The 26,950-nt window shown below is 37.2% G+C and overlaps 1 protein-coding gene across 2 annotated transcripts in view; it reads right to left on the bottom strand.

Annotated features, from left to right (window-relative positions):
* Positions 1-271: 271 nt before the first annotated feature.
* Positions 272-26,950, bottom strand: part of LONRF1 (LON peptidase N-terminal domain and ring finger 1) — a 37,724-nt gene continuing 11,045 nt past the window's right edge. The window contains exons 3-12 of one of the 2 annotated variants that reach the window (XM_042934410.1): positions 26,142-26,264; positions 15,278-15,427; positions 14,545-14,785; positions 14,352-14,448; positions 12,336-12,450; positions 9,281-9,402; positions 6,902-7,060; positions 6,629-6,791; positions 3,887-4,039; positions 272-1,571 (exon numbers count right to left, since the gene is read on the bottom strand). In XM_042934410.1, coding sequence (XP_042790344.1) covers positions 1,413-1,571; positions 3,887-4,039; positions 6,629-6,791; positions 6,902-7,060; positions 9,281-9,402; positions 12,336-12,450; positions 14,352-14,448; positions 14,545-14,785; positions 15,278-15,427; positions 26,142-26,264 — 1,482 coding nt within the window. In that variant the 3' untranslated portion in view covers positions 272-1,412. The remainder of the gene's footprint in view (positions 1,572-3,886; positions 4,040-6,628; positions 6,792-6,901; positions 7,061-9,280; positions 9,403-12,335; positions 12,451-14,351; positions 14,449-14,544; positions 14,786-15,277; positions 15,428-26,141; positions 26,265-26,950) is intronic. The other variant, XM_042934411.1, reaches the window with a different exon arrangement.

The raw sequence follows: 26,950 nt of genomic DNA, 5'->3' as shown, positions 1-26,950 counted from the left end.
TAAAAAAAAGGATTTCTTTATATCTGGAAAATCCTAGCTGGGAAAATGGGGCCTGAAATGGTCAGTTCTGTTTAATGGTGTCAAATAAGGGTAACATGAAAAATGTCATCTTTATCCTAAAGGGACATGGCTTTTTTCTAAATGTTGAACAATAGTACTTTAAAGGATTGTTCCAGGGCCTGAAGTCTCCTTAAGATACTGCCAAGAAAAAAAAGTAAACAGTAAGCAAAACTCATCTTTCATACTGACCTAAAATTTAAGAAAAAAATTATTATGAATTTAGCTTTTATTCAAAATTAAATAAGCAAAAGCAAAAGTTTAAGAAACTTTTACAAAGTACTTACATAAAAGAAAGTTAATCGGGACAGTCACAAGTTTGCAACAAATAATTACAAAAGTATCTAGGGCAGCATGAATATAAACCATGTCACAGCATGGTGATCTAATTGTGATATGAATAAGGCATAACTAACATCTGCACCAAGACTAGAATTAAAAAATAAAACATACTTTAAAAGCTTACTTCTACATTAAGCTTCTTCTCTTCCCCCAGATCCTTAATGGGTTTATACTATGTAATACATTTTTTTTTTAAACACATCATGTCAAACTATAAATTATATTGATGGGCAGTTGATGTGAAAAGCCCCCTAAAATGCACAAACTAACTGGTACTGAATTGAGTTCTCCATTTACCTTTATGTACAATTAAATGTAAACCATATTTTCACAGTTTTAAGTGTTTTATGAATAGATGCACAGTACCATGGCAGGTTTGCAATTGTTCCTGAAAACTGGCTCTAGGTTCTGCATCCAAAGCCTGTTGGCCACTAGGATGCAAGTATTTACATAAATAAGAAACTGTGTCATAGTCAATGGTCAAGACAGTTCAGCAAGAGCAGTATTTCCAACAAAGAGTGATAATACCATAGTTTACATACTTGTGCAAATATAAGCATTAGGACAGATAAATCTGAGGCAAATTCAACTTGCAAAAACTTGTATCGCTATTGTTGTAAACTTGGGCAGTAAAAACCCTCAGCAAGTTCTGCTCTCTATGGCTTTTTTTTTTTCTTTTAAAATTTTAAAGCCAGAGAAAATGCACACGCGCACACACACACACCCCACATACACACAGTTCTCATTTCGTTTTAGAATATGGTACATAGTGCAACTTCATCACAATGTAGAGGTTTAACACACATTCAGTGTGTTTTTCTGTGCAAGTTCTTAGTGGTCTAAGTCCTAGTTGAAGGTAATCATTTGCAGAACCACATGATTCAGGAGGTTGAAGGAAAAAAAAGTTTCGTTACATTTCTCAAACCAGCACTGGATGTGCAAAAGGCAGCAGACAATCTGGCTGTCAACGCAGCCAGATTAGGGTAACTTTAAAGGAAGATCCAAGCAGTTAGTTACTTAGATTGGTCTCTAGAAAAATAGGTCAGTATATGCTGTATCTTTGTCAACCGTTCTTTCAAAGACTTCATTGACAAAACCGATAGCTGGTATCGGGGATCTACGGGAAGAACTGCAAGAAGCCACCAACACCACGCGGGCCCATTAGGGGTCGCCTAAAAATGAACAACAGTTTACAGTATTAATACAATATACATCGATGTAACAAAAACAGTGCTCATATATCTGATCCTATCTCAAACTCTTAGCGATCATGGAAGGAAGGCTATTATGTCCCTATAAAATGGGGAAACTAAAGACCAGAACTGTGAATTGTCCAAGACTGAAATCCAGACCTGACTTCCATGACTAACACTCTGTCCCCTGCACTGCCTGAATGCTGGGTTTCTCGACTTCAGGCTGCTCACATTTGGGGCTGGATAATTCTTCGATGCGGGAACTGTCCTGTGCTCCTGAAGCATGTTGAGCAGTATCTCTGACCTCTATCCAATAAGATGCCAATGGCACCTCCCAGTTGTGACAGTGCAAAATATCTTCAATTTCATGAGGAGTGAAACACTGATAGAGCCACAAATAAATTGAAGCAGCAAGGGAAAAAAAGTTAGAAAAGACTTGCTAAAAGCATAGGAAATGATGCATCTCCCAACTGTCAAAGAACAAGACACTGCCAAATATGCCAGGGGGGCAAAACTGCCCTAATTCAGAACTACTTTCTGAAAACACATATTTAAAGCATTAAGTTAATTAATATTTAAAAATGTCTCCAAGGAACCATGGCAAGACATAAGATCCTAGGCAAGACATAAGAAAAGGTCTCAGCCTCTAGTTTTGTTTGAAAAATAAACATTTCCAGCAAAGAAGTCCTTCTGATGTTGCAAAGGCTGACTAGTGGCCATTGAAAGAACTTGGAATTTATACAAAAGAATTTTTAAGCCATCTCTGTTGCACACCGAATTGCTTTTTATTGAACCTGAAACCTGAAGTTTCAGAATGACAGAAGGAGCTCCTGATCTCAGTAAGCTCCCTCTAGAACCACACTAGATTTCTGTAGTTGTGTACTATCTGTTGTCCACTCAGCATCACTATGCCATCCTTCTTGCATTTCAGAGAAGTCAGAAACATTTCCCAGAATCCTCTCCCTCACATGGTTCTGGGTTAGACTTGGCCTAGGAGAGGCATAATCCCGTGAAATGTGGAAGCTGGAAGAGAAGAAGCCATTGTTCGCTGGAGACTGTTGCCAAGTGTCGGCAGATGTGCAGGAGCCTTCCAGAGAATTCTTAACCACCTGCTACACTGCTCCAGACTGAGATACCGGTGGGTACCTCCCTCGTACTCCTAAGAAATACAAAAGTTTCCCTGCAAGTTCTTGAAAAGCACAGTGCTCCCCTGTGTCAGGTACCCCATCCTCCTTCCGTGATGACCCTCATCTTCACTCCTCCAGCTCTGCAGACAGCTGCATCAGCCCTCCATCCCACAGCACACCCTCCGTGCCTGGATTATGCAAGAGTGGCTGCTTTTGTTTCACTGACCAAGTCCTGACTCACAATACTACCAACAAAGCAGTGGTAGAGGGCTGAATCATAAAAGGCAAGAGTGGTGAAAGTTTTTACATTTAAGATGTACTTACTCAATTTTATGCTTAGCAAAGACTATTTCTATCAAGTGTAATCAGATTTAGGAAGCCAGAATAAAACACACATGAGCAACTGACAATATGTATGACACCGAATGAGTGCTCAGTTTAGAGATGATCTGATGTTATAATTTCAAGTTCAGGTGAAGGACTCAATTGGGATTCAGACAGACTGAGGCCAACCTTTGAAAACCAGAATGAGAGGCAGTGTCCATCACAGTGGGCTGTTTTCTCTCCATCTCCGTATATTTACAGCCATTCCATTATGTAATCTACCTTCTGACCATAACCATTTTATTCAATTCAAAATGCTTGTCTAAAAGTTAGCGCTTTGATCAGTCTATCAGATTTTCCAGGGTCGTCTTTCTGTGCGTCTTACAGAGCCTACCACACTGATCTGCTTGCACAGAAAGTTAAGTGTCACCCCTAAGCACTTGAACAAGACCATCAGAACAATAATTTCATGAGGAGTGAAGCATTAAACATGAAGAGACACAAGGGAAAAAGCTGGAGAGAAAAGGAGAGGTGAAAAAAAGATCTCCCAATAATTTACTGTAATGTCCCATTGTTAATTTCCTTATCCCGCCTTTGAGCAAATCCTCAGTGAAGGGCTTTCTCCTTCTGTGCAGTCACAGCTACGGACCCCTCAGCTGCCAGCTCTGTCCATCCCCTTCCCCTACAGATAGCAGCAGACAGCACTGCTCTGGAAATACGGTCATCACTGTAAAGACAGTGGGGACAACGGAAAGGCTGTGCAAAAAGGAAAACAAAAAAACTTAAAAACCCATTGCTAAAAAAAAAGTGAGACTTTTGGAAACAACATCAAAGCCATCATACCTGAAGGTTTTCCTCCCTCCCGGGCATTGAGCCAAAGTGCTGAAGAATTTGGCTTCGAAATCTGTCTCTTAAATTCTGAAACCAGCTGCAGGCTTGTGAGTATACCAAGTCATGAAGCTGTCTGAGATTCTCGATCTCCTCGTCATTCTCAACCTAGAAACAAAACAGTAAGACTTGCATCTAGTCCCCCTGGTCCAGATCACTAACCCAACAGAAATGCAAAAATAAAAATGTAAAAAGAGGCAATCCCAATTTCAGTGCTGGATCAGAGTATTCTTATGCAATACATATCCTGTGCTTCTGCCTCACAAAGCGCAATGGCCAGACTAAAGAGATGCCACAAGGTGTGACCGCCACCTGGCCTCATCACCGAAGCAATGCAATACTGCGGAACCCTACTGCCGGCCTCCAGCTGGGAGGGGTACAACTGACAGTGAGTTGGGAATTCCTTTTTGTCTCTCTGCATTGATGGTTTTTGAAAGCAGTGGGACAAGAAAGGAATGTCGTCACTACAATAAGAGGGAAGATTGGGAGAGGTTTCAGGCAGAGAGAACATGGCAGAAAGCAGGTAACAGGAGGGACAATAAGCATAACTACACTTTTACCAGGGAACTGAGTCAAAACACAACAAGAATCTTAGCATAGAAAACCAGTATATCAAAAGACAAGAGAAGAAATTATGCAAGGAGGAAGTTCTATAAAGGCAAGGCTGTGGCTACCTCCATCATTCCTCCTTGCACCCTTCAGATCACCAAACTGCAAACATAAAATTAAATGCATCAGCTCTGCAGCCTCAGATCCAGAAGAAGTAGTCTCACAGGACACAGGAGATGAAATAGAGCATTAACTCCTCCATCTTCTATTGATTTCTGTAGCACGCTCTTCTAGCCCACTCGCTATGTGCCGGGGAGGGCTCTAGTTCACATACATTAACTCAACTGAACAAATACCAGGCCTGACTCAGCCTTTCATACTTCAAGAATGACTCACTATAAAAGGGACTCTGAACACATACTTTTTATTTCTGAAAGATGTGAAATGAAAAAACTAAAAAGCACCTGCCTTTTGCACAATACTGTGAATGTGCTTAATACCACTGAGCTATATACTTAGCTATGATTAAACTGGTAAGTTGGGTTAATGAAAAGGTAGAGGAGCCAGTTGAAGACTTCTGCTCTTGCAATGACTATACAAGATTCAGTCCCCTGCTAACACACGTTGGTCTTGACATGAGCTGGAAATAAACTTGTGACTTGTTAAAACTACTAAAGAAAACCTCTACGTGGCACCCTTACAAAATTCAAGGAAACAAACCATGGGCTATAGAAAACAAGGAACGACACAAATGACAAGTGTCTGACGTGGAAAAAGGAGCTGGCTAAAAAGCAGGCAGAACTTTAAGGGAAAAAAAGACTGCTTATAAAGTAAATTTGAGAAGCTTTTCCAGAAGGAAGGGACAAGAAATCATTACAAAGATGAGACATTAAGATGAGGAAAAATTATTAGACATTCCTAAGACTGCAAAGACAGCAAACAGTTTCTAAACACCAAACTCATAATGCTTTCAAGATGCTATTGTCCTATATTTCTATCTAGGCATATGGTTGGCCATATACTCAAGGGATTGTGTCATCAAATCCAAATGTGAAGATGTAAACTTACAAAGAATATTGCCTTTAGCAAATGATTCCATTAACTAAGCATGCCTAAGGCACAGAAACTATCAAACTTCCACAACACTTTTGGCCTACTGCACAAAAAAAGAAGTCTCCCCATAGCATCTTAATCATAAGACAGGACAGGAAATATCAGCCCAATCAAGTTGATCAGAGAGGCAATATGAATATGGCATAATGCTGAAGCACAGCACTTGGGGCCAGAGAGCTAGCTTTAAATCATTTCTATGACTCTACCTAGAGGATCTTAGACATATTTATTACCACTTTTGGATCTGACTTTCCTCATCTAAGGATCTCAGAGTTCTGAAAATTCAAAGAGCTAATGTTTGTAATGCCAGCATTCAATAAACGATTAAAATGAAGGGCCCAAATCAATGAACAGGGAGAGCATATGATCAATGGTTTTATAATGCCCTTCCAAAAGAAACTGCCTTTCATCTGATAATCACAGCATCACAAATCATTTTTTTGGTACCTAAACTAACTGCAGATGGTGAATTACTGGAATCATCAAAAGGCCCACATTAACCCTTTGCAAGAAGGTTATCACAATAACGCACCGCAGGAAAGATCTCACCAGTAAGGCTGGTGACAGTACTTTCTCTGTGGTGCCCTAGAGTTTGAACACCTGTCCTCTCACTGTGTCCATGTTGTCATTAAGGCTATGTCAGATACATACAGACCAGTTTTTAAAGGCTTTAATGTGTCTGCCTACTAATAAATTCGATTAAAAAGGGCAGGGATTAGCAGCTTTCATAACCTAGATGGGTTCTAAGTTCAATTCAATCCATCGCTGGTGCTAAGTGCCCACCATGCCCACATACACTCTAGGCACCACGTTGGTTGGGGAGCCTGCAGAAATGAAGAGGATCCGTGCTCTGGACTCTTCCAAGTCGACACACCGTGAGTAAGAGCAAGATAAGCAAAAGCTAACTGGGAGCTAACTTGTATAAGTATCGACCAGAGTCCCTGGGCCAAAGAACTGTTGTACGCACCTAGACTATCAGCCCGTGCAATGCCAAGGACAGAGTACCCCGAGGTGTGCTCAAGAAGCATTTAATACCTTAACATCTTCCAGATATTCAATGTCTGCAGTGCAATATCCATCTTTCATTCCTCTCTTTAAGACCCTAAACCGCTTTCCTCCAACTGTGTCAACCACAGACCTCCCGTCAGGCAAGAAATGTACATTCCGAATTTGTAGCATACACCCATAATCTGCAAAACTAAAAGAAAACTTCGGATTAATATCAAAGTTCAAGTAACAAGCATTCAAATTCTCAATATTCAAAGCAAGTTCCAATGTAAACAAAACTATTTCTGTACAAAAACATACCTATTCTGGGTATCACTAACACACATCCCAAACTGTTTAGTTCCAGTTTGTATACTTCTTCGAATCATCAGTCTGTATCTTGGCTCAAATACATGAAGAGGGCAAGGCACAGTAGGGTAGGCCATAGTGCAAACAAATATTGGAACATTCTTGGTCAAGCTGAAGAGGAAAAAAGTCTCATTATCATCCATCAGAACGTACCACAAAAATGACTGAAGCTTGCAACCCTCATCAGCATCTATTTATAAAACTAAATCTGAATTTAAGATACCAGGTTGTCATACAGAGCTAAGTATCTTTATGAATCAAGAGTACAGTTAGTATTAATACAAACTTTTGTTTGTATTTTGTATTAATCTGTTTAAAATATTTAGAACAGTTAGTCTTTTATCCATCAAATACTCTTCCTTATAGATAATAAGAAAAAAATGGGCTCCCACAGTCCACAAAAGGCAAATCATTAAAATTCCTAGTGCATTAAAATATTTTCAAATTCACGATCAAAAACATAACTCAGTAACATTTTTTTCTAGGTAATTAAAATTATAGAATATTTTTCACTGCCAGATTGGCAGGAAAGAAGGAGGACAACAGTACCGCCCAGTTCTGGCACGGGCATGGGAAAAACTGGCAGGGCTGAGGGCAGTTTCAAACAGTACAACCAAACTGAAGAAGAATCTGGCTGACACTTTAAAAAGTTCATATCCTTTAAACTCCTAGAAAAACTTGTACAAGTACTTGAAAGGAAAGCTCACTGTAACATTGTGTATAGTAACCAAAACTTAGAAGAGGGGACTAGTAAAATAAACTGACATAACCATAAAATGAAGATATACGTGTGTGTGTGTGTGTGCACATACACACGTTGACTTGGAAAAAAAGATCCCACTTTTGTTGAAAATGTATTTATACATCTTAAAATCTGGAAGGATACGTGCCGAAATGCCAACGGTGATTCCTTTTGGGTTATAGATGACCTTTGCCACCCCTGCTTATTTACAGGATCTTCTAGCTTTTCTTCAAAATGACATAATTATGTGCAAGGAATACAAGTATTAGCTCCTCTTTTAAAAAATGTGTAATCTACCATGACTAAGCATTCCATTTGGTCTTTTTCAGTTCTTCTGACAAATATTAAGCAGCAAAACTCCGAAGTACCAGGGGATGAGTACTTAAGATGCACACCCCATAAAAAAAAAACAGCCCTGGTAGTAAGTAACAAAGACTCCCTCAAGTTTCTCTGCATCACACTCAGCCCCCCTCAAGTGAGGACTTCATCTGTCATTTGCCGATTCCACTCTTCTGCCGGGAGTCTGGTTGCAGTCACTATACTTAAGATTTCAAAATATATCTGCGGCTTTCCTGTAACTAGCTTTTGGCAGTGTTGATCAAGAAAGTTCATAATCTTCATATCAGGACATTTTCTATCAAAATCACAATGAAATATCAGTATCATGGAAGACAAATCAGTACCAACTTAGAAGAATGGACACCGTTCTTCTATCAAAGGGCACTGGCCCAGTGAAGACATTTGGTGGACACATACTAAGTCTGCAAGCACAATTTTTTCTTAGAAAGTAAGAAAAAAATAACTTTTTGTTTCCATTATTTTCCAAAATCTATTACATAAACACGGCATGTAAAATGTGCAGTTCTGTTTCTTTGGTGTGTCCAGTGAAAGAGAAAGCAAGTTAAGAAATTATGCAGGAAAGAAATTTAAAGAGACTCCTGTGACTCGAGCAAGAGGGAAAGACAGGAAGGGAAAAGGACAAGGAAGAAAGGATACAGAGCACCAAAACCAGGTCCAACCTACCCAGCCCCAACTAGCCAGTTCGTGCTCGCTCTCAGTAGTGGTCTGTACCACTCTATCCCTAAATTACCTCCCGACACTAACTTAATCTGCTACCGGTAATCTTGGCTAATTAACACTTTGGCCCCTACGCCACTCCTACCAACTTCAGCCTCAGGCCTCAAGGTCCCACCCACTTCCCGACCTCTCATTGGCTAAAGCAGCTGCCAGTCCAGGCCGTTTACGCTCCACCTTCCTGCTAACCCTGCCTGGTACCTGAGGGTTCTGTTCCCAACTCCACTGCCTGAGGTCCCGTAGGAAATTCCTCCTCCACCGAAACTACCACTACGGTGCAAAGGGCTTGAGTCAACAACCCCCAGTGGAACATCTGGAAGTTACCAAATGAACTTTTAAAAACTTCTGTCTGTTGAGGAGAGGGGAACCTGACCCGTGTTTGTTGAAAATAGCCTGGGGCTACACTAGGTTGAACTCGAGACAGGATCCAGCTGGCTGCGGGAAGGTCTCTCCTTACTGTGTTAAAGGGTGGTGGCTGGGGCTTGATCACATTAACTTTATGAGAAGAAACTTACTGTGACAGCTCAGCAGTTTCTTCATCATATATTTGTTTTCTCTCAGACAGCTCATCAGGCAGATACTTCACTATCAATTCTTCCAACAGCTGTGTCACACAGTACCTCCTATCTGCTAGATACTAAAAGACAGTGTTATTTCACACTCCAGTACTTTTCCTACAGCAGAAAACAGGCAAAACAGTTCATAGTAAAGCCTTTATTACATATTTATACAGTCGATTCTGAATTAATTTGTGAGGAAGAACGTGACAAGTGATGATGCCACACAGGTCAATCTGCGCAGGCTTTGCCCCAAAGCACTGAAGACACGTGGCTGCGGTGGAGACTACCACCGTCCAGAAGACCCTTGTCCTGCTACGACCTCAAATCCTTTCTGGGCAGCAGGAGGCCCTGCCCTCTCCCACACCAAAGGCCAATTTCTATCTGACAGCTCGTGGGTACTTCAGACTAGCATTTTAACTGAGAACCAAAAAAATAAGCTAAGGAATAAAGAAAATAATACACTTGCCTTATTTAGGAAAAGTGAAACTATTCTTTTTGTCCCAGTTTTGGTGGCCGAGTCTCCAGATCATTTTTCTTGACGATTTTCCTTCCCGTGTCACCCACTGTCACTCAGACCCTTATCAAGAGGTTGCTTTTCCTACACGATCCACCCCCCAACTCTATATAAAATGGTACATTTGTACCACTCCCTTGACACTCCGGAAAACCGCCACTCGCATTTCCACGTCATTATTCCAACTGCTAAAAGCCATCCCTCTCCTTCCAGCCTGTAAGCCTGCCTAGCCTGCAAGGTCTGGCTCCAACTTTACCTTTTTCATGAAGTCTGCCTTAATTTTTCTGTTGCCCGAGAAACCCAATTTTACTGCCTTTATCCCATAAAAGGCAGTTACCACACACCACACTGTATTCCATGGACAAAAAGACATGTTTCTGTAGGTAAGTTAAAAAACTGCATAAGGCTGGGACCAGGTCAGGACGTGGGTACAGAATTTTGGAACAATAACCCATATAATAAAGTTGGTGAGGAACGACTCTTGGGAGACAATGAGAAGATAAAGAGAAGCCACATACTTTTAATCTGCCGGTGCAGCAAAAATAAGGGTTTGTCATTATCCAAGGAAGAATGGAGGAGTAGGAAGGGGGAGAGGTTGGGAAAGGGTACCAGGAGTGGTTTTCAAACTTTAGCATGAAATCAGGCTTGTTGAAAAGCAGAGGGCTGAGCCCCACCCCAGAGTTTGTGATGTCGTGGCTCTGAGGTGGGGTCTGAGAATTTGTAACAAGTTCTCAGGTAATACAGATGCTGCTCATCAGGGGAACACATTTTGAAAACCAATGGGCTAAACAGTATATATGATACTCGTGTATTAATTTGGGGGGAATAGGAATCTAAATTGTACAATATTTCTGGGGGGATGTAGGTAACCCAGCATTTGGTTTTAAGAGTCTTATAAATACATGGTTTTGGATCAGCCATTCACCTTCCAGAAATTTATCCTAAGGAAATAGTCAAGATGCAAATCATGGTATATAAAACAAAGAACAAAACAACTTACATACCCAACAACAGGGAAATGTTAAATCAATGGATTATTCTGCTATAAAAAAATCTTAAATACATTCCGATGAAAGAAGAACAAAAGAAAATGACAAAAGCATAAAATGATAGAGCGTATCAATTTGTTTTTTTAAATATATACTTAGATTTTACCTATTATACAGGATACCTTTAGGACACAGGATAAAGTTATTTTCAAACAGTATGCTGGCTGTTTTTTTAAATAATGCTTGTTTTCCTTCAAACTCCAGACATTTCTTAAGGTGAGGTAGCTCTAAATTTAAAGCCACATCTCTAATTGTTAATTTGAAAAAAAAAAACACTATATACTACAGAATATTTAAAAACTCTGGAAACACAGAAAAAAAACATGATTAGAGTACTTCACCTGAAAACATGAAGTATATAGGCAGAAATGTAATTAATAAACTTTTTAAGAACGAGTTTGTCTTAGGTTTTTGGACTTTGTGAAAATTCTATATATGGTTTTATGTTTGACATATTGGCTTGTTATGTAAGACTCCTATCCATGTATTTAATACACATATGCTATTATAATATCTGTACAGAGTTGTTTTTTCTGCATAGGAATTAACTACGTTCAAATGCAAAATGGCTTATTAATTTTTTATTCATATTTGGAAGACTATTTTTTAAGCAACGCTGTCACCCCCCAGAGATAGGATCATTCTCGTGATCAATGCTACGGTTGTAATTGGGACCTAGAATTATAACACTGGGGCCTCACATTATGGCTAAGGACACCCAAGCAGGATTGGGAAAATGCTGTCTTCCCATTGGTTACAAAAGATATGTACCTGAGATCCAGCTATTTCCCTAACACAGGTTATTAACAGCATTGATCACTGACTGTACAAGGGGTGTGGGAAGCTGTGCCTCCAGTAAGTACACCACTTTCTAGAGCTGTGCTGCCCAAGTGGTAGCCACCAGTCACATGTGTCCACTTAAATGAAAATTAAAATTTAAAATACAGGTCTTCAGCCACACTAGCCACATTTCAAGTGCTCAATTGCCACGTGTGACTACCATGTTGGACAGCATAGTTATGGAGAATTTCCATCAATGCAAAAAATTCTCTTAGTTGTTCCATATGTTAAGGAGGCAGGACTAGGGCTGAAATCCAGGGTATTATTGAGGGTGGAAGGCAAGGCAGTTGGGTTTTCCCAATACTGTCTGTCATCATTAAAACTGAACCAAGTCTAGGCCAGGTACTTGACCATAGCCCCCTTTGTTTAAAAAAAAATAATACATGGGGCTTGGCCTCCAGAATGGCCCTCCTTTCCCCTATGCTCTCCAAATTCACCTTTCTCCAGCACTAGCATTTTGGGTAATGTAATGTTTTCCTTCTTGGTCAGTCAGCATATATAATGTAATTTATTCTGAACATGAGAATCACTCTATTTCTATGGGCTAAATACAAATCAGTATTGCCAAGCTTAAGATCAATAAACAGATAAATATGCAAATGTTTACCTCTTTTAAGCTTTCTTTGCAGAGAGGACAATACGGTGTATGATCTAAACAGCGCTCAAGGCAATTCTTACAGAAGGAGTGTCCACAAGGGGTTGTTACTGGCTCAAAAAACAACCTGAAATCAACCAAAATACATGTTTTCACATTAAACTATCCATGGGAAAAAGTGAAGAAATAATGGAACCATAAGACTAATCTCTATTTGAGGAAGAAGGAGGGTCTAGTGGGCAGGAGAGGAAGGAAGGGGCAGTGATACATACAATTATCCCCTCCTGAACCTTTTAAAAGTTCTCCATCAACAGGGGTACTACTCTGCCAAGGGGTGAAAGCTATACTGACCAATGGAACAGCCCACATGGGAGCTACTAAACATCTGAAATCCGGCTGGTCCAAACTGAGAAGTGCAATAAATGTAAAATGCACATAGTCTCTGAGACTTGGTGTGTAAAATAAACAATATGAAATATATAATTATTAGTTGTTGACTAGATTATTTCTTAATAAGCCTATAAAAGCCTTACAATATAAAATCCATGAAAAAGAATAACCCAATAAACTTTACAGTTAATTCGTAAAGAAATATTAGGCTTAATACCAGAATTAATGAACAATATAGAAATACTAATTTTACTTACATGATAATTATTTCCTGAAACATGATACTTCGGAATTTCCTAGATAAAAAGGCACTTGAGAAATCATCTGGCCTAATGCCCTCACCTCACAGATGGATGAAGCAGTCTAGGCTCAGAGATAAGGGACCTGCTCAGAACACAGCTAGTTCTTACCAGCCTGATGTGGCCAGCCACCAGGTCTCCGGGTACTGTTCCTCTGACTCCACCACAACTCAAGTAAATGGAACATATCTTTCAAAACTATTAGTCTTCTAGAATTACAAGCATTCTACACAATGGAAATCTTTTATTTTTATTTTTTTAATTTGTTTTAAATTTACATCCAAATTAGTTAGCATCTAGTGCAGCAATGATTTCAGGAGTAGATTCCTTAGTGCCCCTTACCCATTTGCCCATCCCCCTCCCACAACCCCTCCAGGAACCCTCAGTTTGTTCTCCATATTTAGGAGTCTCTTCTGTTTTGTCCCCTTCCCTGTTTTTATATTCTTTTTGTTTCCCTTCCCTTATGTTCATCTCTTTGGTCTCTTAAAGTCCTCATGTGAGTGAAGTCAGATGACTTTTGTCTTTCTGACTAATTTCACTCAGCATAATACCCTCCAGCTCCATCCAAGTAGTTGCAAATGGCAAGATTTCATTCTTTTTGATTGTCGAGTAATACTCCATTGTATGTGTGTGTATGTATATATATATATATATATATATATATATATATATATACACATACACACACCACATCTTCTTTATCCATTCATCCATCGATGGACATTTGGGCTCTTTCCATACTTTGGCTATTGCTGATAGTGCTGCTATAAACATGGGGGTGCGTGTGTCCCTTCGAAACAGCACACCTGTATCCCCTGGATAAATGCCTAGTAGTGCAATTGCTGGGTGGTAGGGTGGTTCTATTTTTAGTTTTTTGAGGAACCTCCATAACTGTTTGCCAGAGTGGCTGCGCCAGCTTGCATTCCCACACAACGGAAACCTTTATCCAACTTTACTTAATAAGGACTTTATAGTTAAAACAAGACAGAATCCTATATATACAACACGTTAGCATTTTTACCCAAATCTAAAACCATGTATGTGTCTAAGTTTCAATAATATGTATAACTTTTATAGTCCTTTACAATATGTAAGTCATTAGATTCTTACAACGCCTGCAATATAGGCTATGGAAATACCCCACTGTGTAAGTAACGAAAATCCAAATAACGTTCAGAGATTACCTGCCCAAGTTGTGAAAGGTAAGCCGAGAACTAAAATTCATATCTTTTGATTTTTAGTCCAGTATTCTGTCACTTTAGAGTAGATTACCTTTATGTACTTTGTATTTTATTTGGTAATATAAAATATGCATCTTTATAAAATTTTATACACTTACCTCATGCAGAGAGAACACTCAAAATCTGCAACATCTATTAATTCTTCTGGGATGTCACCGTAAGTTAATGAAAACGTACAGACTTCATTGCGAGTTTCTATTAAAACAAAGAGGGTTATCATCTTTAGGAAAAAGTTTAAAGACCATTCTAAATAAATAGATGTGTTCTAAATGAGTGTAGTGACATTTTTACCTCCTTGTTTTTTAAGCTTATTTCTTCCGTCTTCATCTACAATCACATCCTGGTCTAAAAGAGACAACTTTCTTTTCAGCAGAGCACCTTTTTCTTGAACAGAGAGTAGAGGTTCCGAGGACACTCTTTTTAAACAGTCCTCTCTGGCAGGCATTTCTGTTGAATTTATAGCCTGTGCTGACCATGTACGGTTTAAGCTTCCTTTGATAAGCTCTGAAGTGACCTCTGGTATTTCTTGGTTCTACAAAAGTACAATAAACAAGGGTAACTGTATTGCGGCTCTCACCACGAACCAAACTGAAATGAAATTCCACTGTCTCAGAATGTTTTTACCATTCATTTAAAAGCACCAACTTTTAATTCTAAAACCCTGATAAATAAATCATTTTACTAGTAATTATAATATAGCCTTAGACATCAAGCTGACATGTTATAATGAGGTCGATGCAGTTATGCTAATATAGTTGTTACAACCCTGAAGAAACTAAAATAAATACCATGTTCTACATTCCCCATGAGACTAAAGTTTTCTGATATTCAGGTGACCTAAAATTGTGGTTAATGAACACATATTTTACATAAAAGTTTAGTGTAAAATAAAAGGCTACAGACAAAAAAATCTAATTCAGATCATGCTTAATAGATTCTATTTCTTGAAACCCAGAAAGTGAAAATCTTAACCTGTAAAAAAACAGATGCACTCAACCCATGAAAATCTTTTCTCACCCCTTACCTGCTCTGGGCTAAGCTCTGTGGCAGAGTGAGACTCTTCCATTACTACAGGAAAACCAAAAGGTTTGTTTTTAATACATGGCAATGAACTCCAGGAAGAGTCCTTCAGGCCTTCTTTTAAGTTTTCAGGTGACAATAAATCACATAAAATCTGTAAGAGAAATGTAAAGGTAATGGAAAATGTATGATTAGGGATAATTTAATATAAAGCTATCTAAGAAATTTTAGAAAATTCACAGCAGACATTGTTTTTAATGAGCAGAGGAGGAAGAGATTAAGCAATAAACAGAAATGCCAAACCATTCAAAAGGCTTGTAAAGCCAAGGTGTGCCTGAATGGGGTCAGATCACGTCAAAGAAATAATTCAAAAGAAAAGCATTGGAGTGGCTAGACTACCAGCCGAGAAGTTACCCAATATTAAAACTGACTTTTTAATGGAGGATTATAAAGAGATTTTTGAATGAGAGAGAGAGAAGGACTATGGGAGGGGCAGACAGAGGGAGAGAGAGAATCCCAAGCAGCCTCTGCGCTGTCAGAGCAGAGCCCAGCACAAGCTTGAACTCATGAACCATGAGATCGTGACCTGAGCTGAAACCAAGAGTCAGACACTTAACCGACTGAGCCACCCAGGTGCCCTGTAAAAAGAAGAGATCTCAAGAGAAGTAGAAAATATTTACCTCTCAACATTAGTGAGTCCCAGCCTAGCAAGTTCACAGTTCACCCCAAAGTATACTTTAAGACTGGACTTAGAGTGTTTAAGTGAATTAAAGAACTTGTAATTCTAATTACAAAACTCTTAAAATTCCACTTATTTACCCTGAATTTAGCTTCTCACTGAGTAACCTACACGGGTAGCCACCATTGCCCAGCTCTCTCGGTTGGGAGCACCATATGGCAGCTGTCCCTTAACAGCTGTGAGTTAACCTGGGAGGCAGCTGTCCCATCAGAATTTCTGGGTGCTGCTATCGGGAATACATCTTAAACAAAACCATGGTAGGTTAAGCGAGGGAAGAACCTGGCTAGAAGGAAATGAGTAGGACCCAAATGATTGTTATTGTCGAATAAACTATATTAAATGAACAGCAGAGCATTTCTTAAAGTCTACATGTGGATGTTTTAGTTTTTCAGTTGCATTACCTCTCAAACTCACAAAAATCAGATTACTCCTGAATCATTGCTATGAGGTAAATAAATAGGAGATATATTCAATGTACATAAAAGTGCTTATCTGGTAGGAGCTCAGGCAATATCCCCTTTAATGAACAAACAATATTCCCTTTAAAATTTGTATGTTTTTACTTTTCTCCTGGCTTAAAAAAATGCATTAAACACTCAACTACTCTAGAACCCAGCAACTCCACTAAGTATTTACCAAAGAGATATAAAAACTTATGTTCACAAAACGACTTGTTCAAGAATGTTAATTCATAGCAGCAGCTGGTAACAATCCAAATGAAAATCACTATTAACTGTGAATACCACAAATTGTGGTATGTTCCTACGATGGAATACTTAGTGAACAAGAAAAAATTGCTGGATAGATCCCAAAACTATGATGTTCTGCAAAAAAAGCCAGCCACAAAAGAGCACACACTGTGTGGTTTCACTTGTACGAAGTTCTAAAATAGGCAAAACTACTCTGTGGTAATAAAGATCTAAACAGTAGTTGTCTCTGGGAGCAGGGATAGAGGCGATTTGCTGAAAAGGGGATGACTGGACTTTCCAGCACGGTGACAATAGTCTATATCGTGCTGTTACATGGATGTTTAATTTCTCAAAACTCACCAGACTGTAAAATCCATGCAGTTTATTATATGTAAATCAAACCACAATTTACAAAAAGCGTACTTCGAGAAAACCAAGTATTTCAAAGTATCACTTGTTTTGCATTTACCTGACCTTATTAAACAACAAACGTTTACAGAAATATAAGGATATCTAGTAGCATAGAAGATGCAAAATTATAAGCCCTTAAAAAGGTCTGCAGTGTCCCCAGGGAGATACCACTAACAAATATAAAACAGTTGGAAAACACATGAGAGTAAACAATTTTTTGTTAAATCGATGGGCTGGAAGGTATATGCAAGCAAGCCTCAGAGAAGATATGCAGAGGTTAGCTGTATGTATGAGGGATCCAGGACCTGAGAAAATTTTCAACATTCTCATACTTCAAAGTGCACAAGAATTTTCCTAGGTGTTTGTAAAACTATGCCGGAATTCCAGAGATTCTAATTCCAAAGGTCTGTGGTGAAGTCCAGGAATCTTTATACTTACCATGCCCCTAAGGTGATTCTAAATAAAGCCACAATGTAAAAAACACTATAGAGGTGATAAATAACACGGCATGTTTTAAAGATATTGAGGAGAACATCGTGATTGGGCACTGCAATTGTATCAGGGTAGATTTTCCAAAAACACTTTCCAAAGACTCTAGTCTTTCCAGATACTCTAAATAAGTTTGACAAAAGTTGAATGCTACCGTCATATTAGTACAGCAAAAACTGTGAGAATTTCTGAACAAACCTGTTTAACCTGGTTTAACCCAATGTTTCCCAAAGTCATTTAGTCAGCGAACCTCCTCCCTTTTTTCTTAACACCAACTAACACACCACAAAACAAACTCTGGAAAGTGATGGATGGATTACTGAAAAAATTAAGGAAGAACGAACCGGGGCAATACTACGGGCAACCATGGAAAACAAGCAAAACTTAGACTGGAAATTAAATGAAAAAAGCAAGTCAACAAAAATTCCTGAATAGGAGTCCCAAAGTGAGAAAAGAAAGAGTAGGAAAACTTATTTGAAGAAGTAATGGCTGAAAACTTCTCTAACCTGGGGAAGAAAACAGAATTTCCAGATTCAGGAAGCACAGAGTTGCAAATCAGATGAACCTAAAGAGATCCAAACCAAGACACATTATAGCTCAAACGGGACAGTTTAAAGAGAGAATCCTAAGAGCAGCAAAAGAAAAAACTTATTACACAAAAGGGAAACCCATATGGCCATTAGCAGATTTATTACCAGAACCTTTGCAGGCCAGAAGGAAAATGGCATGACATATTCAAAATGCTGAAAGGAAAAAACGTCCACCAAGAGTTCTCTACCCAGAAAGATTATCATTCAGAATTAGGAAAAAAAAAAAAAAAAAAAAAAAAAAAAAAAGATTAAGAGTGTTCCAGACAAGCAAAAGCTAATGGAATTCATCACCACTAAACTGGCCCTACAAGACATGTTAAAGGGACTTCTCTAAACTGAAGAGAAGTGGCACTAATATTAACAAGAAAACATATCAAAGGAAAAATCTCAGGGGGAAACATAAATATACAGTAAAGGTGAGTAGAGCAATCACTTATAAATAAAGCAAATATGAAGGTTAAAAGACAAATAGTAAAATTAACTGAAATTACAATAATTGGTTAAGAGATGTCTAAAATAAAGAGATGTATAAGGTGACATCAAAAATATAAAAGGTGAAGGGGGAGAAAAATGTAGTTTTGGAATGTGTTCAAACTTAAGTTGCCATCAACTCAAAACAGACCATTACAAAGTAAGTTATGTGTGAGCCTTACAGTGACCACACAAAAACTGACAGTAAATATGCAAAAGAAAATGAGAAAAGAATCGAAGCATACACTAAAGGAAATCATCAAACTACGAGGAGAGAAAAAGGAGAAGAGAGAGGAATGATGAAAACAGGCAAACAATAATTAACAAAATGGCAACAGGCACATAACTATCAATATTTAAGTGAAAACAGACTATACTTTCTAATCTAAAGACAAAGGGTGGCTAAACAGATAAAAAACCCAGATCCATCTACATGCTGCCTACGAGACACTTACTTCAGGATACACACATTGTGAAAGTGAAAGGATAGACGTTCAGGCACATGGAAATGAAAAGAAAGTTACACGCTGTACTCATAGCAGACAAGAGACTTTAAAACGAAGACTTTAAAAGAAGGGCAGCACATAATAATAAACAAGATTCAACAAGGAAACATTTATAAGCATATGTACATGCAACACAGGAATACCAAAATATGCAGCAAATAAAATGAACCTAAAGGGAGAAACTGACAGCAATAATAATGAGGAACTTTAACACCCCATTTACATCAATGGATAGATCATCCTGATAGAAAACTAATAAGGAACGATTGGTCTCAAATGACACATTAGACCAGATGGACTTAACAGGTATATACAGAACGTTGCATCCCAAAGCAGCAGAATACACATTCTTCTCAAGAGCACATGAAACATTCCGCAGAACAGATCATGTTGAAACAAGTCTCAAATTCAAGAATACTGAAATCCTATCAAGCATCTTCTAGAACCACAATGGTATTAAAGTAGCCATTACAAGGGGGAAATAAAACTGAATAAAAACAACCCAAAATGTGGAGATTAAACATCATGCTACTAAACAACAAATTACTCATCAAAGAAATCAAATAAAAAAAAAACAGCTAGAGACAAATGAAAATAGAAATACAACGTACTGAAATCTTTGGGATGCAGGAAAAGATGTTCTAAGAAGTATACCTCAAGAAACAAGAAAAATCTCAAATAAACAATCTAATTTTATATCTAAAGAAGCTAAAAAAGAGGAACAAAGCCCAAAGTCATAGAAGAAAGGAAATAATAAAGATCATAGCAGAAATAAATGAAATAGAGACAAAAAGAGGGAAGGTCAAAAAATTAAGAGCTGGTCTTTGAACAAATAAATAAGATGGACAAATGTTTAGCTAGACCAAAAAAAAAAAAAAAAAAAAAAAAAAAAGAGGGCTCTTGACTTAGAAAGAAATAGAAAATTTGGACAGCCCAATTCCTGGCAATGAAATTAAATCAGTAGGAGTGCCTGGGGGGCTCAGTTAGTTAAGTGTCCAACTCCTGATTTTGGTTCAGGTCATGATCTCATGGTTCCTGAGTTAGAGCCCCACATCTATCAGTGCAGAGCCTGCTTGGAATTCTCTCTCCCTCTCTCTCCCCTACGTGTGCACGTTCTCTGAAAATAAATCAACTTTTAAAAATAAATAAAACATTGTATAAGGTTGTTTAAAAAAATTGAATTAGTAAACAAAAACGTCCCAACAAACAAAAGTCCAGGAGCAGATGGCTACATAGAGGAATTCTAACCAAATATTTAAATAAGAGTTAACGTCTATTCTCAAACTATTCCAAAAAATCAAAAGGAAAGAAAGATTCCAAATTCATTCTATGAGGCCAACATTATTCTGATACCAAAACCAGATGAAGACAATACAAAAAAAGAAAACTATAGGCAAATATCTCTGATGAATACAGATGCACAAATCCTCAATAAAATATTAGCAAACAGAATCCAATAGTACATTAAAAAAAATCATTCATCACAATCATGTGGGATTTATTCCTGGGATACAAGGGTGGTTCAATATTCACAAATCAATCAACGTGATACATCACATCAATAAGAGAAAGGATAAAAGCCACAGAATCATTTCAATAGAAGCAGTAAAAACAATTGACAAGGTATAACATCCATTCATGATGAAAAACCCTCAAAAAAGTAGGTTTAGAGGAAATATACTTCAACATAATAAAGACCATATATGAAACCAGAGCTAACAACATACTCAGTAATGAAAAATTGAGAGCTTTTCCCCTAAGGTCAGGGGATAGGCAAGGATATCCACTCTCAACACTTTTGACATAGTATTGGAATTCCTAGCCATGTAACCGACAAGAAAAAGGAATAAAAAGTATCCAAATTGGTAAGGAAGAAGTAAAACTTTCACTATTTGCAGATGACATGATACTCTGTATAGAAAACCCTAAAGACTCCACCAAAAAACTACTAGAACAGACAAATGAATTCAGTAGAGTCATAGGATACAAAATCAATGTGCAGAAATCTGTTGCACTTCTATATACTAATAAGCAGCAGAAAGAAATCAGGAAAACAATCCCACTTACAAATAAATTATTTATTGATAATTGATAATCTTATTAAAATAATAAGATACCAGGGATAAACCTAACCAAAGAGGTGAAAGACCTGTACTCTATAAACTATAAAACATGGAGGAAAGAAACTGAAGACAACACAAACAAATGGAAAGACATTCCATGCTCATAGGCTGACGAACAAGTATTGTTAAAATGTCTATACTACTCAAAGCAATCTACAGATTTAATACAATCCTTATCAAAATACCAACAGCTATTTTCACAGAACTGGGACAAACAATTCAAAAATTTGTAAGCAACCACAAAAGACCTCGAACAGCCAAAGCAATTTTGAAAAAGAAAAGCAAGCTAGAGGAATCACAATTCCAGACTTCAAGATCTATTACAAAGCTGTAGTAATCAAAGCAGTATGGTACTGGCACAAAAACAGACAACAGATTAATGGAGCACAATAGAATACTCAAAAATAAATACATGATTACTTGGTCAATTAATCTTCGACAAAGCAGGAAAGAATATCCAGTTGGAAAAAAGACAGTCTCTTCAACAAATGGTGTTGGGAAAACTGGACCACTTTCTTACACCATACACAAAAATAAATTCCAAATGGATTCAAGACCTAAATGTGAGACCTGAAGCCATAAAAATCCTAGAAGACAGCACAGGCAATAACATCTCTGACACTGGTCATAGCAACATTTTTCTAGATATGTCTCCTGAGGTAAGGGAAACACAAGCAAAAATAAACTATTGAAACTACATCTAAATAAGAAGCTTCTGCACAGCGAAGGAAGCCATCAACAAAACAAAAAGACAACCTCCTGAATGAGAGAAGATATTTGCAAATAACATATCCAATAAGGGGTTAATATCCAAAACATATAAAGAATTTCTACAGTTCACCACCCCCTAAAAAGTAATCCAATTAAAAATGAGCAAGTACATGAATAGACATTTTTCCAAAGAAGACATAAACCTGGCCAACAGATACAAGAAAAGATGCTCAACATCACTAATCATCAGGGAAATGAAAATCAAAACCATAATCAGATATTGCCTCACACCTGTCAAATGGCTAAATAAAAAACACAACAAATAACAGGTGTTGGCAAGGATGTGGAGAAAAAAAGAACCCTTAGGCATTGTTGGTAGGAATACAAGCCGGCGCAACTACTGTGAAAACTGTGTAGGTCACTCAAAAAATTAAAATAGAAATACCATATGATCTAGTAATTCCACTACTGGTTATTTACCCAAAATGAAAACAGTAATTTGAAAAGACAGATGCACCCCTATGTTTACTGCAGTATTCGTAATAGGCAAGCTATGGAAACAACAGATGAGTGGATAAAGATGTGTGTATACACACACATATATAATGGAATATCACTTGGCCATAAAAAAGAATGATATCGTGCCATTTGCAACAACATGGATCTACAAGTTATAATGCTAAGGGAAATAAATCAGTCACAGAAAGACAAATACCATATGATTTCACTCATACGTGGAATTTAAGAAACAAAACAAATGAACAAAGAAAAAAAGAAACAAAACAGAGATTCTTAAATATACAGAACTGGGGATTGCCAGAGGGGAGGTTGGTGGGGTGGAGGTGAAACAGATAAAGGGGTTAAGAATACATTATCATGATGAGCTCTAAATAATGTACAGAATTGTTAAATCACTATAGTGTACACATGAAACTAATATAACTGCATGTCAATTTTACTAGAATAAAAAATAGTAAAAAAAAAAAACAAAACTGTCAAATCCAAAAAAAGAGGGCTCAGATCAACAAAATGAGAAATGAGACGTTACAAATGACACACCAAATTATAAGACACTACTACAAACAATTATATGCCAACAAATTGGACAACCTAGAAGAAATGAATAACTTTTTAGACATATACACTCCTCCAAGACTGAGTCATGAAGAAACAGAAAATTTGAATAGATCAATCACTAGTAAGAAGATGGAATCAGTAATCAGAACCTCCCAACAAACAAAAGTCTAGGACCAGATGGCTTACTGGTGAATTCTACTAAACATTTAAAGAAGATTTAATACTTATCCTTCTCAACTCTTCTAAAAACTTGAAGAAGGAACACTTCCAAAATAATTTTATGATGCCACCAAGCTGACAAGAACACCACAGAAAAAGAAAATTACAGGCCATTATCAGTGATTAAAATTAATGCAAAAATCCTCAACAAAATATTATTTAACTGAATTCAACAATACAGTAAAAGGTTCATGCATGATGATCAAATGGGATTTATTCCAGGGATGCAGGGATGATGAAACAACCAATCAATCCAATCAACATGATACACCACATTAACAAAACAGGATAAAAATCATATGATAATCTCATTAGATATGGGTTTGACAAAAGTCAACATCCATGTATGACAAAAACTGTTAAAGTAGATACGGAGGGAATGCACTTAAACATAAAGAGGCCACATATGACAGACCTGTAGCTAGCATCATACTCAGTGGCAAAAACCTGAGAGCATTTCCTCTATGATCAGGAATAAGATAAGGATGCCCATTCTCAACACTTTACTGATCATAGTACTGGAAATCCTAGTCACAGCAATTAGGCAAGAAAAAGAAATAAAAGGCATCCAAATTGGAAAGAAAGAAAATGTCACTATTTGTAGATGATATGGTACTACATACAAAAAACTAAAGATTCCACAAAAGACCTGTTAGAACTAATAAAAGAATTCAGTAACTTAGCAAGATACAAAACCAACATACAGAAATTTGTGGCATTTCTATAAATTAATTAGGATTTATCAGAAAGAGAAAATAAGAAAATAATCCAATTTACAATTGCATCAAAAATAAAATACTGGGGAATAAACTTAACCAAGGAGGTGAAAGATCTATACACTCTAAGACCCTGATAAAAGAAAGAAACAAATAAATGGGAAGATATACCATGATCATGGATTGGAAGAATAATATTATTAAAATATCCATACTCCCCAAAGCAATCTACAGATTCATTGTAATCCCTATCAAAATCCCAATGGCATTTTTCCATCCAATTAGACCAAGTAATCCTAAAATTGTAGAAAACCACAGAAGATCCCAAATAGCCAAAGCAATCTTAAGAAAGGAGAAAAATGCTGGAGCATGCTCCCTGATTTCAAACTATAAGACAAAACTACAGTACTGAATACAGTACTGTATTCAAAACAGTACAATGGCGGCATAAAAACGGACACACACACACACTGATGGACCAGAAATGAATCAAACCCATACATATACGGACAATTAATTTACAACAAAGGAGCCAAGAACATGCAATGGAGAATGAATGAGTCTCTTTAATAAATGGTGCTGGGAAAGCTGGATAGACACAGGCAAAAGAACGAAACTAGACCAGTATCTTTCACCATACATAGAAATTAACTCAAAATGGATTAAAAATGTGAATTTAAGACCTGAAATCACAAATTCCTAAAAGAAAACATAGATGGTTAACTCCTCAACACGGGTTTTAGCAGTATTTTTGTGGATCTGACTCCAAAAGCAAGAAAAAGAGCAATAATAAACAAATGGGATTGCATCAAACTTTAAAGAGCTTCTGCACAGTATAAGGAATCATCAAAATAAAAAGGCAACCTACCGAATGGGAGATTTTTGCAAATCATGTATCTGACAAGGGATTAATATCCAAGATATATAAAGAACTTCTACAACTCAACAACAAAAAAACCTAATTAGAAAATGGGCAGAGGATCTGAATAGACATTTTTCCAAAGACATACAGATGGCCAACAGGAACATAAAAAGGTGCTCAGTATCACTAATCAGGGAGATATAAATCAAAACCACAATGAGGTATCATCTCACAATGGTTAGAATGGCTACTATCAAAAAGACATGAAATAACAAGGGTTAGAGAGGATGTAAAGAAAAGTGAACTGTTGGTGGTAAAGCCACTATGGAAAACAGTATGGAGATTCCTTGACAAATTAAGAACAGAATACCACATCATGCAGCTATTCTACTTCTGGGTATGTATCTTTAGAATGCAAAAACACTGATTTGAAAAGATTTGCATTCCTATGTACATTGTTATGCGTTCCTATGTACATGTAGCATTATTTACAATAGCTGAGAAACGGAAACAACTTAAATGTCCATTAATAGATGAATGAAGATACAGTACACATATGCGATGGACTACCACTTAGCCAAAAAAAAATGATATCTTGCCATTTGTGACATCAATGGACCATGAAGGTATTATGGTAAGTGAAATAAGTCAGATGGAGAAATGCAAACATTGTATGACTTCACTCAAATGTGGAATCTTAAAAAAACAAAAAACAAAAAACAGATAGACATGAACACACAAAACAAAACAAAAACAAATTTCCACATATGGAGAACAGATTGGTGGTTACCACAGAGGAAGGGATCTGGATAAAATGAGGGAAGGAGGCACTGTATGGTGATGAATGGTAAATAGACTTTTAGTGGTGATCTCTTTGTAGTGTATACTAATGTTGGATTATAATGCTGTACACTGAAACTTATATATGTTATATACCCATTTTGTTTCAATTAAAAAAAAATTTCTGAGCAGATATATCATGATAACAATATTTAATTAAGGATGGTTAGTCTGGCTGCAAACAAACTATTAAAAACACCAAATTTAAGCAAAAATAATGCTTTTAAATATCTGTGAATGAAATATTTTGATTTCAGTAAAAACTCAATATACTAAGTATATGAACCTTAAAACCACTTGTCAAACTGCTACTAAAGTTGACTCATGGACTCCTTATGCTCTTTCCCAAGATTCCAAAAAAGCATTTTTAAAAAGACCTATGTCTTAGACGTGCTTTGAACTATTATAGTTGGTAAACCAGTTACCTTTTCTACTTCTAGCTTTGCAGGTGCAAAATCTTCATCAAGGGCTAAGCATTGAAGAAAGAGTTGTAAGGCATCACCTAAAAAACCAGCATCATGGAGTACTTTTCCTTTCCTGAAGTAGACCTTCAATGAAAGCACACATACACAACCTTTACTAACAGAATTATTTCTTAGAAATCTAAGAATTATTTCTTGGAAATATCAAGGAAAATAAAAATGGTCTGCTTGGAAATGTGCATTTTGAAACTCTGAATGACTCTGAGAGTCCGAAGCATTTCAAAGGTATATTTACACACTTCCCTGGAGAAGCACTTCTGGGAAAATGACTTCAAAATCAAATTTCTAATTATATCACTTCAGTAATAAATCTAGAGATTCTGTTTTTTTTTTTTTTTTTAACAGTTTTAAAGTTGTGCATACAGATTATTTCCCTGTTAATATATATTTGCCTTGGGCATCATGGGATTCTGTATCAGTTTCCTTATTAATTTATAATTTTTACAACATCCTTACTATTGTGTCCTCAAAAGCATGGTTTTGAACGGGAAGAAATTCATATAAAATAGTAACTTCTGGCTTAAAGGACATATATGAGACATGAACTGATTTGCCTTGGCAATTTAATACAAAGGAGAATTAGTAAACTGATTACTTATAATATACTTGCCTCAAGTCTTTTTTAAAACCATATGGGCAAGGCAACCTCCATTGTTCCCATTTACTGCATTAAATCACTGCCTAATCAGATCCCCATCGTTATGCCTCAATTTACAGCCTGAAGAACCTCTTCTCTTTCCATCAATAAACTT

The sequence above is a fragment of the Panthera leo genome, chromosome B1, assembly GCF_018350215.1.
Source record: "Panthera leo isolate Ple1 chromosome B1, P.leo_Ple1_pat1.1, whole genome shotgun sequence".
Classification (NCBI taxonomy): Eukaryota; Metazoa; Chordata; class Mammalia; order Carnivora; family Felidae; genus Panthera; species Panthera leo.
The sequence above is the reverse complement of the archived record's forward strand: the minus strand, read 5'-3'. Positions and strand labels throughout refer to the sequence as shown.